General features: G+C 39.8%; 2 protein-coding genes across 2 annotated transcripts; both read right to left on the bottom strand.

The window, feature by feature from the left end:
• Positions 1 to 476: 476 nt before the first annotated feature.
• On the bottom strand, positions 477 to 8,698 carry LOC144081158 (matrix remodeling-associated protein 8-like). The gene is made up of 10 exons (XM_077608420.1): positions 8,581 to 8,698; positions 6,753 to 6,779; positions 6,360 to 6,671; positions 5,828 to 5,929; positions 5,295 to 5,750; positions 2,089 to 2,247; positions 1,977 to 2,007; positions 1,814 to 1,893; positions 1,691 to 1,744; positions 477 to 1,609 (listed from the first exon to the last, which is right to left on the bottom strand). Exons 1-10 carry the CDS (start codon positions 8,606 to 8,608, stop codon positions 1,584 to 1,586), a joined length of 1,275 nt encoding a protein of 424 aa, XP_077464546.1. The 5' UTR covers positions 8,609 to 8,698; the 3' UTR covers positions 477 to 1,583.
• Positions 8,699 to 9,344: 646 nt separating this feature from the next.
• Positions 9,345 to 11,577, bottom strand: aurkaip1 (aurora kinase A interacting protein 1). The gene is made up of 4 exons (XM_077608421.1): positions 11,425 to 11,577; positions 10,951 to 11,057; positions 10,410 to 10,867; positions 9,345 to 9,676 (listed from the first exon to the last, which is right to left on the bottom strand). The coding sequence occupies exons 2-4, from the start codon at positions 11,000 to 11,002 to the stop codon at positions 9,560 to 9,562; spliced, it is 627 nt and encodes a 208-aa protein (XP_077464547.1). The 5' UTR covers positions 11,003 to 11,057; positions 11,425 to 11,577; the 3' UTR covers positions 9,345 to 9,559.
• Positions 11,578 to 12,002: the final 425 nt, after the last annotated feature.

Here is a 12,002-nt window from a genome sequence, read left to right as displayed (position 1 = left end):
CAATCAGCCTGCCATGCATGTTTTTGGAATGTATCCAGATGAAACCCATGCAGGCCCGGGGAGAGCATGCAAACTCCACACAGATGGACATGACCTGGATTTGAACCCAGGACCCCAGACCTGTGAGGCCGACACGCTAACCACTTGCCCCACCGGGCCGCCCGGCCTTGAAACTGAGCTGTAAATCAGCGACACCGCCGTATTGTGTGTATGCGAAAAATGATGATGTTGATGATGATTTATTACTTATGTATTGATGATTTTTTTATTATTATTTACTGATTATCATTATTCTGTTTGTTGATTTTATTTGTGCACTCCCCTACTTATTTATGTTGTTGACTATTTTTTATTATTGAATCTTACTATTTATTGATTATTTATTTTTCTGTTTGTTTGTTGTTATTTGTGCACTTTGTGGTGAAGCTTTAAATCTCATCATACTTTTATGTTGACAATAAAAGCATTCAGTTCAATTCAATTCAATAATTTGATTTTATTGAAATGCATCCAAATATATCCAGTATAAAAATACGACACAAAAGGGGGGAAAATAATTGCACAGAAAAATAAAACAAAATGATGCAAGGAGTCATTAATAGACCTACATATTATTAAAGAATGCAGGTGATTGGATTGGATTGGATAACTTTATTAATCGCCAGAAACTTGCAAGATGGTGGTGTGACATGATTTGTGCTGCTGCTGCACACGCGCAAAATTTGATTTGGAGCGTTAAAGGAATAACAAATGTTTTGTGGTTTGGGCAGCATTGGGAAAATCACTCGGTGACAAATTTCACAACCAACCATTTCCAGAGTTAAATCACTCAATTGCAATCAAACAAAGAACTACACACTTAACACACTTGAACCAAGGCACACTCTCAGTTCAAACAATCTGATGCATGAAATATTTCAAAGTATTAGAAAATGACCGCAGTTCCTCTTTAAAATGTGTAATATTTTTGAAGAGGGTGCATACACGCTCGGAAAGAATGTGTGTATATTAAAAAAAGAATAGTAACAATAAAATGCATCACCAGTGGTGATTCTGTCCACACACAGTAAATGACTTGATGATTTGCAAATTACAATACAGCAGAAATTGTGCCAGCAACAAACAAACAAGCAAAAGAAATAGGAAATACGTATCATTAAATATTGGGCAGTGAGCAAACAGCTCTGCATGCATGCACATTAGCCCTGGACAATGCTGGAAAATGAACTAAAAACCCTGCTCTCAAAATAATACAATGACATGTTGTGAAGTAGTGGAACATACATTCCCTGATAATAAAAAAAGAGAAGAATGACATCTCATAAAAAATACACAACATAAAATATCAAATAAAGTTGACTAAATTCCATAAATGAAAACAAAATGGTAAAAATATTTGTGCTGTGAATTTTCAGCAAAGGAGCGTTTCCCATCTTTCTCGTCCCTTCTCTCTTTTTCTCTCTTTCTCTTTCTTTTTCTCTCTTTCTCTCTCTTTCTCTCTCTTTCTCTCAATCTCTCCCTATCTCTATCTCTCTTGCAGTATTTGCCCTGGTCCTGCCAGCGGCATCTCCAAAGCGTCTCTCTCACTTCCATGTCTTGCCATCAAAGTCTGCACCAAAAGGGAAGGAGAGGACACTTACAGATTTTTATTTACTGTAAGGTAAGCCTCATGTATTGCATCACGACTCACCCTTGTTGCAGTCTTTGCTGAAGTCTCTCTCTTTCAGAAGATTATTTTTGTAATCTATATGGTGAAACACATGATTTGACTAAAATCTGTCATTTCCACTTGGACAGAGCAAATGTCATTTACCTGAATTGAGCGCCTCTGGGTTGCGGGTCCTAAGCTCTGTGCAGTCCAGTGAGCTTTCACCCTCATTTATGACATTTCCCCTGCGCAGATATTGAATGGGTTTAATTCACAAAAAGATGGAAATGACAAACATTTTATTTTTGGAAGCACTTTGACGTCTTACTCGTCGTATCGCCGCAGGTCGTATGCCAGGCCTGCAAAGAATATGCAACACCCATCAAAAAGATTGAATCCACTGAGTTGGTTATTTATGATCCCTGTCTTGTCAACCCCACCTTGCTTTTGGCGGCGTCGGGTTAGCACAATGACCGCGATGACGATGAAGGCCAAAAGCAGTAAAGTTGCCAGGAAATAGCCCAAATGCTGCACAAAGTAGCTTCGATGCTCGGGTAGGATGACGTTCACCACGTGAGGGCTCTCCACTTCTTCAATCCCTGCCAGCATGCAACATGGAAATCATGTATGATAAATCCCACTCCATTCATGGTCCCCATAATTTTTGGGGGGTGTAACTGCACTTATAAACACTAGAAGGTGGCAGTGGAATTCCACTGACATTGTGATTTTGACTAAAAAAGAATGGAAAAAAGGGAAGTTGGTTTCTTTTTTTTTTGCTGATTGGATATCACTGTCCTCTCCCATAAAAAGCAATTACTAAATTTGATGTGTATTCTACATCTTTGGGCATGAGGCGATAAATTTGTTAGTTTGGAAATAAAGAGGATGTATGTTTCTATGATTTTATAGTTCCCTCCTGTTGAAAATAGGCTGACGCAATGCAATCTCCAGTGAATTGGCACGTTGTGTTTAAATTGTATTTATTTATGTCATTAATGTATGTTTTTATGAAATATAATATGTTGGTTCAACACAATACAACCATATTTGCTGGTATGGTTTTGAGGAGCCCGAACAGATTGATAGAATTTTCATTCATATCAATGTTTTAAGATTTTTTTCCCTCAGATCTCCAGAGACCACTACGCAGTGAAAAATTAAATGTTGTTAACACTGTGGTTGAGTAAATAGGAGTCTCTTTTGAGTGTTTGGGCTACCATTTAGTTTAATGTATATTAGTTGGAAGTTGGAACTATGGTTGTAGGCGATTATAATCACCCTTTGTACGATACCCACAATAAAAAATAATCAAGCCCCTATTCCCTATTAATAGTGATTGTGCACCGTCTTAAGGCTTCTTCTTTTCAGTTTATTTTTCCACAGTCAGAAAGAGAAAAGGCAGACCATGGCGAATTCAATGTCAAAATTCTTGTCACCAGAAATATGTTCCAGAACCTTTTTTTCCCTCTCCTGAGAAAAAAAAGACTGACCACAAATGAGAGGAAAGTGTGAGGAGAGACACATTCTCTTATGTGGTCTGTCTGCAAATCACTTTTTGATTTCTTGTATCACTATTTTTTGTACGTAATGTCTAATGTACATTACAGCTATCCTTCTTTAGTCGGGAAATAACGTGAGACTTTTAAGTGTGTGGTTAACATGACGGTACTCGGACGTTTGGTCGCCGGACGTTAGGTCGCCGGACGTTTGGTTGCCCGGACATTTGGTCGCCCGGACATTTGGTCGCCCGGACGTTTGGTCGCCCGGACGTTTGGTCGCCGGACGTTTGACAACATGACAGAGTTTACTGTTGAAACCAGCTCTCAAAATTATATTCATGAGAGAGAGAGTTTAATATCTAAATATCTACTGTTGAAACCAGCTCTCAAAATTATATTCACCAGGGCGACCAAACGTCCGGCGACCAAACGTCCGGGAGACCAAACGTCCGGGCGACCAAACGTCCGGTCACGATATGTTGACAACTGTCACCAACAACAACTTAGGTATGAGGAATTCTCACCGTTTCAGTCTTTAAGCTTTTGTAGGGTTTCTTACTAATCACTGTTCCGGTATGATGCACTACAGGCCTACACTGTAGCATACAACATCATTCATAAATACTCAATATTATCCTTAATACAGTGTCAATAAATACTCAGCATTATTAATTTATAAAGGAATATATGCACCTTTTTCATCATCTTCACACTATCATTTTAGTACACAGTTTTTAACCCCGAATTCTACACATAAGTGGACAACATAAATTATTTTTATTAGATTTTGAATTTTGTAAATGTATTACCACGTTTGGTTGTCTTCAGAGTACAATTAGCCATCTTTATACCGCTAACCTTTTTTCGAGAATTTTGGCATAATTTTCAAAACCCACTGAATTCTATCATCAGGTGTGGACTGAATCTATGAAAGGAATGAGCTACCTTTTCCCCTTTAACAAGGAAAAAAGTTGGATTCTATCGTGTTACAGTTTTCAGTAATCAGCACTGACATATTGGCAGTTCTCTCTGCAAGAATATTTCATTTCTGTCACGCCCGCCAAATAAAAGCAACACGAGACTGCAAAAATCTTGTTTGTCATTCCTTGATGATTTCTGGTGCTTAAGGAAGAATCGAATCTAAACAGAGGCAGGCAGTCAATCCATATATGCCAGGAGAGCATTTCTTTAAAAGAGTGAGGGGGCTCTGCATTCTGACAGCAGACCCCTAAACCTCTCCTTGCATGACCCAGCTGGTGCAGATGTTGAACAGATGCAGCAGACTTCCGCTGACCACTGGTAAACATGTCTCCACCCAAGGCTGATACTCATCAGCTGAGAAAATAGCAGGGACCCAGTAAAGCAAAGGATAGCAAACCAAAGTTGAGAAACAATGTAAGATGTCTCGCACACGTGCTCGAAACTTTTGGAAATTGGGTCAAACATGAGCTAAACTAATACCCTCCCTAAATTGCTGGCCCCTACACAGCTAAGCGTTCGGAAAATATCTCCAGATGGACAATTTCTTTTTATTCAAGAGAAAAAAAAATGAGCTCAGACATTTAAAAAGGACACTGTTAAGCCTAAGTTACACTTTGTTTATTCCACTACGCTCTTCCTCTTGTAGGAAAAATTGGGAACAGAATGAGACTTGACCTAACTGACCAACTATGCTGATAACTGCAAGTACAGCTGTGCCTTCCTCCCCCCTCTGCTCAGTTGAAAACGAAAACAACAGAGAATGTATTCAGAATTCCTAATGTCCAGAAGTAGCAATTGCACAGGATAACTGCTGAGCCGAACAAAGCCGCCCAAGTTCTCCAAGTGTGTCAAAAATGAGGAAACCAAAAAAGCTGCAAAAACTCATGACCGGTACAAATATGGCGTGGCGGGCAATAAAAGTCTGCTTCGACACTTTGGGAGTGGTTGCAGAAAACTCAAGTCGCTGCCAATCAAAGTGGCCTTTACACAACCTTTAAATGTGGTGCACACACATTCTTGCATGTATGTCAGAGAATGGTGCATAATCTGTGGTAAGTGGTTCTGACTTTTGTACATTTTCAGCAATCATCTTCTAACATGTATAACATATAGTATATGCTATGAATTAACTTTAGGTGGGCTTTGAATTGTGAAAGGCTTACTTGGTTCAGGTTCCTCATTGAAGCTGGTCGCTGACACAGTGGTGGAAAGTGGTGAAGTTATCACGGTGAGTCTGAAGATGCGTCTCTCGTGTAGGCCGCAATAGTGGTGGTGCAGGTGGCAGGAGTACAGGCCTTTATCATCTGGCCTCAAGTCCAAAATGGTCAGTGAAAAGTCACCGACTGTAAAAGCATCCTCGGCCACACTCATCTTCTTGTCGGCAAAGCGTGGCCCGTAATCTCGACGTTCTCCTGAAGCATAGAGGTCCACCAAGCGGTCGGCTCGATCTGGGCGAACGCCCGGAGGCTGAAAGTCCCAATGAGCCACTTGCTGCTGGTCTTCTTGGAGACCATCTCTCCAAAGGGGGTGCCGGTTGACGCATGGCAATACCACTGAGCTGCCCAACAACACCACGAAAATAGTCTTCTCTCCATCCCAGTATCGCTTCTCCTTGTTTGCTACCAAGTGTAACATACTGTTAAAATAACAGTATAATAAAGGATGAACACTGACTAACACAAGAAATAAGCCTCACCTGACTTGGTTATGTTGAGCTGAATCTGAACAGACTGCTGATTCTGGCAGTAATGATGATGCAGATTACACGTGTAAACGCCTCGGTCACTCTGGACCACATCTGGAGGGAAAATAAATCACGGTTCAACTCGATCACTACCAGATTATTTCAAACAGTCCCCCCTATGGACAGCACATTTTGAGGTATATTTTGACTAACACTTAAAAACACAATATTCTGGTCTGTGAAGGTAGGAGAACCAAACCTAACAAAATAAATAGTAGACACCCTGGCCTGCTTATTAGCTAAACACAATACCAGACCATTACAACAAACAAAGAAATTAAAGAACTGTTTTAAACTCAATCTTAACTCCAATGAGGTGGTGTTTAAAGCCAAAAATATGAGAATTGTGACCATGTCCCTATAGGTATGCATTGACTTGACTAGACCAATGTTGCAATAAACTTCCAATTTCCTTCTATCCCTGAAAACAATTAAATGCATAAGAAATAGGATGACTATAATATATATTGACAAGATGTCTTACTGTTGATGACAAGGGAGAAGTTGCCATCTTTGAACGCAGAACCTGGTATGGAAATGCGATCCTTGTTGAAGCTATTGTAGATCCTCTGACGGGCTCCAGGAGACATATCCAGGATTCGTTCCACAGAGTATTTTGGAGTGTTGCGTGTCACATCCCAGTGCACTACCCTCTGACGGTCCTTTAGTCTGTCCCTTGTCCACACCATGCGAGGGCTGTGGCATTGTAAGATAGCCTTACTCCCTACAGGGAGGGTTATGTTCCGGGCATCAGCCAACACCCCAAGTCTGCTGTTGCTATTCTGCTGACCCCATGCTATGGTCATGAACACAGACATATTCTTAGAAAATCATCAATAAGTACAAACCTGCATTATGGAAAAAAGAACTGATTTACCTTCTGGCATGAAGAACACAGCAAGAACTGAAAGAGACCAAAAAAATGGCTATTTAGGGCTACTTATTAGTTGGGTGGTACATTATGACCTTGTTTGGATGTCTAGAGTAACGGAAAATTGGTTTGCAAACAAGAAATATACACATTGAAACATTCAGATTGGTAGGATGTACATAGGGTTTATTTAAGCGGGTTTTTGCTGACTTACTCCTGAGTTATGGTCTTGAGGGGGTGGATGACTAGCACGAAAGACTGCTCTCTTTTGGAGGTGGCTGTTACTAGCCTCTATCTGCCAATTTGGTGGTATTTACAGCACCCAATTTCTGTAAATTCACAGTACAACTAACAAATTTGCAGATATGTTTGACTTCTGCGTTGGTTGCTAACCCAACAAATGTGGTCATTTTCCATTCCATTGTGTTAAAGCAAACAACGAGATCACAAAATTGGTTTGTTACTTGCAGTATAACAATGGATCTGACTGGGAAATAATGACATACTAATGCTGAAAACTGGCTTCATTAGTGAAGGTAAATCCAAGTCTCATCCCAACCCCTGTAATTTGCCATTTAAACTCTGCTCCTGAGTCGTAACGGCAATAAAGATCAAAAAGTGTTATTTACTACTTGTTTGCCAATTGAACTTTCAAATCTGTTGACAATTCGCAACCGCAGGAATCAGATTAACATCACCCCTGTGGTGAATTTAAAATGTGCGAATTACATCTGAAATATGTCTTCACTCTGCACAGTGACTGATTTGTGAATGTTCACACCAAGTGGGAATAAGACTGTGCAGCTGCACACTGGGTTCCAAGTACAAAGGCACATTCACAGACTGGCGTAAATGTGAAAAAAAGATGCCAGAATTACAGGTACATTAATATGCAGTACTTTTCCGCCAAACTCATGAATCGTTTTTTATATTTACCTCTCGTACATTCTTAAAATCATGAACTTGACATTTCTAACAAGGTGCGACAGAAGAACAGAATTGTAATCTCAATGACCTAATGCACCAAATGCTTTTAATTTGGGTTGGCTTTAAATGATCGTCTTTCAGTCGTATTGACTGCACTAGATTTCCAATCCATCAATCAGGAGAGGCTTTCGATCGTGGAAATCTATCACCGTCAATGATAACCAATAAGAAATTTATACAAAGTAAAATTAAAGCAGACATAACAGTAAGAACAGTAAATTGATCTCCTTATACTTAGTTTCAGAGTGGTCATTGTAAAAGGAGTTAAAAATAAAATTCTCAGCAGATCTAGTTCACCTATCACTGCCAATGGCAACCCAGGGAATTAATAGCCCTCATCAAACCCATTCCACCCCCACGCCCCTCCGGTTCCTTTTAACAACACAATTATGAAAGCCTCTTGAGAAAAAAACATTCATTAGTGAGACATGTTAAATGGGGGCTGTTAAAAAATGCTGACTACTCTTCTCAGCCCACAGCTAACAAGAAACACATTGGGTCAAAACCATGAAAAAATTCCCATAAACACACACACACACACACACACAAAATCCCCTGGGCCAAGACGAGTCATGTTTCTTGGCAGTTCACATCCATCTTTTTTTCCTTCTTCTTTTTCCTTTTTAAGTTGTAATACTGACCCCAAAATAAAGAACAATAACACACACAAAAATACATTAAAACATGAAAAACTGAATACTTAATGTTACAGCAGACCAGAAAAGCAAACATCTTGACCGAAGGTATTCTCACTTTTCACTTTATATAAGAACTAGGGCAGTTTAAGGAACATACTAACTTGTCGGCCTTTTGTGTAATTGGTTATAGATAAGAAAAATGGTCTCACCTGGCAGCAGAATCAAACTGATGTCCATGTCGGGCTTGAAGCGGACAAAGTCTACCACAAAAGAACTTCAGAGCTGACCGAGCAGTTGTGTTTGTGTTGTCGTCGTGCATGAGTCTGGATGCTGAGTCCGACGGAAGGGCCGCCCGCAGACGCTCCGCCTTCGCAGCGCTTGAAACCCAACACTAACTGGCAAACTTTCCTACAAATTACACGCAAGATACTTCCTAAAATGATAAATTATGTTTTACATCTAGCAGTTCAAATAAATTGTGACTACTTTGAGTAATTGAATAAAAATAAAATAAAAATCCACTCAATAACCTTTACAAACAACTTGATTTTAAGTTTAAATTTAAAGTATTTATAATTTTTTTATAGATGTTATATTTAGATATTAATACATTAGTTTTTTATGTTTAGAGTTGTAATATTTAAAAAATCTACACTTTTTAATAATAATACTTGTGTACTTTTTTTTTATAGGTGCAAAAGCATGTAAAGCAAGCATGTATTGTGGTAGTAATAATGGGGGTGATCCTATTTCGCGATTTTTCGTTTATCCCGGCCATCTCTGCTCTACATTAATCGCGATATTCGAGGGATTACTGTATAACTCATTGCCTGCCATTAACAAGAATGCAATCCAATTCACTTAGATTCACAATATCAAAGCTAGATGTAGAAACTAATTATTCAAATGGTTGCTCTGTAAAGGCTTACTGTCAAGGATTATTATCTACTTTTTCATTTGACCACACTCACACTTGTTTCTACAACTGACTTTATTTTCTCTTTACAATTTTTCGATAGGCAACACTGCCATCCACAGCATTGGGGAGGAATTGCGCCAGGAGTTCAACAAAAAAGTGCAGCACTGTGAGAATGCACACACGCTCAAATGTTGAGACATTTCGTAAAAACAGAGAATAGGGTAAGCAAACCAGTCCAGTGTGAACAGATTTGGCTCAAATGTTGACTTTCAGTTCCTCTTGTTCCCGTATTGTTTAATGAAGATCTTGGGTGTCTCCCATCCCTCTGGAGCCTTCTTCAGCCCGGCCCGCCTCCAGATCCTTTTCAGGTCATCCTCAAAACGTTTCTGAATGACGAAAACTGCTGTTAGATGAATCAATTAAATTATTGGCTGCTATTGACGGCACCAGACATCCAATCCATTCTGACTGGGAGAGGCTGGCAGAAAGTGCTCCCACTAAAATATGAGTATTCACAGCCAGTCCACAGTTTAAACCAGGGGTAGGCAAACTATTCCAGAAAGGGCCGCATTGGGTGCAGGTTTTTGTCCCAACCGATCCAACGCAAACAGTTTAACCATTGAGGTTTCTCCTGAAACAAGAAGCATCTGACTGCAATCCACTGATTCCATTTCTAAATACCAGATTGGTGGAAAGGTTTCCTCTTATAGGTTGGAACGAAAACCCACACCCACTAAGGCCTTTTCTGGAATAGTTTGCCAACCCCTGGTTTAAATGAACTGGACATCTATCGTTGTAAATTGTAGTCAATGAGTTAAAAGAAATATACTTATGTGCATCATTATTTTTAAGATTTCTAAACTTAGTTTCATTCTTAATTTAAATGAATGTTTAAAATGTATATTCTTGTTTATTCATGAACAACAAATCAAAAAATAAAACATTGGATAAGGGAGACAGTCCATTATACGAATCAAATTCCTAATACTGTGGGTGGCCTACAAGACCCGACATTTAATGTCTCTGGGTGTTTATGAGAATTTTTATTTAATTTAAATAAAATTCATTAACAGTCACTTGCCCAATAAATCTCCATCCGCCAACATCTCGGAAACATACCTGCTTTTTCTTGCCTCGGCTTTCCAGCACTCGCTTCCTCAAGAATTTAGTACGTTTCCTCAGCTTCTTGTATTTGTGATGATTCATCTTGCGCCGCCGGATCTCCAGGACATTTTTACAACTGAGAGGCGTCGCCGGGCTATCCCCTCCCTCAAAATCAGCACTGCTCATGGGTGGTAGCACTTTCTCTTCTAGCAGGTCAGGATGCTCCTGTTGCGGCGGGGCCGACTCCGGCAGGGGAGGAAGGGTATACCGCAGGGAAAGCCAGGTCTCCAGAGGACTTACTGACAGCTTACGTGGCACAAGCACCTCATCCAACTCGGGCTCCAGTTGGACCCTTCGAGGTGGATATCTGTTGTCTGCGGATGTCGAGTACTGCCGAGATGCTTCACTGCATGGTGTGCTATGAGTGGGAACTGCTGGCCGCACACATCCACTTAGAATGTCTCCATGGAAAACTAGTCATGAGGAAAGGACACCAGACGTCATGTAAATGCCAAAAATAGATGAACGCACATACTACAGTTTGATCTTCACTTACAAGTTGGCTTGTATAGTAGACGGAGACGAGGGAGGAGTTTCAACGTAAACATCGTTGGACAGCAGCAATATCAAGTCATCAGGGAATGGATTTCTATGATAACGGTCCTGTGAAATATTAACCAATTAATTATTCCATTTATTTCATCACCAACGTTTGAACAGCTACTAAATCTGAACATACGGACGCCTTGCAGTGTTGCTAAATTTAAAATTTGTTAAGAAACGTCAGCTTTCATGTCGTTACGTGTCCCCTCAAAAGATGATAAAGTATTCCAATGGACAAACAATTCCAATTTGTGGAAACCCTGCAGTAACAGTGCATGAATTGATCTTTATCTGCAAAAGGCCGAATGTTCGCTCGTGGCTGCTATGCCTTGTTGTAGCTCTTGATTTTAAGAGATATGTCTAACGCCTATTATACATTATTTTCATACATTTTCGATAGCATACGTGGAATTGTGTCATCACTCACCCGTAAGATTTAGCTTGAAAACAAATAAAAATGTCCGTTCTCAATGAGAAGAAAGTTTTCAATGTGACACTAGCATTATTTTTCTGCTTGGTGTCACACAAATTCTGCGCACTTCCGTTTCTCGAGTCTTACAATGTTCTGTAAGGGTGGAGCGAGCGGCGTAACTGACTGACGGCCATTTTGCGTCGGGAGACTGGTGACCACTATTTACTAGTATACTATATATACAATACAGCAGCGCATATAAAATGAGTTACTATATTCTCCAATAATTTCCTCTTAATGCGCTGAACTCTTGACTGATTTAAAAATCATTCGGATTTATCACAAACTGCAAAAATCTGACTCCTATTCAGGCTGTATTTTGATTAAATAGTATCATACATATTCTCAAATATGCTGTAAAATTACTCCATCTCTGACGTTTATGACAAACTGCCTTTCTGCCAAACCATCCAGTGCCAAAGGCACTAAACTACTAAAGGTTTTGCAACCACATATTCAATTGAGGGTGTCAACAACTTCGTCCCCTCCGTTTTTGTGTAAAAGTGACAATTTTATTTTTCCTGTTCAGCTTG

Source organism: Stigmatopora argus, chromosome 1 (genome assembly GCF_051989625.1).
Source record: "Stigmatopora argus isolate UIUO_Sarg chromosome 1, RoL_Sarg_1.0, whole genome shotgun sequence".
Taxonomy (NCBI): domain Eukaryota; kingdom Metazoa; phylum Chordata; class Actinopteri; order Syngnathiformes; family Syngnathidae; genus Stigmatopora; species Stigmatopora argus.
This window is presented reverse-complemented; position numbering and strand designations above follow the sequence as displayed.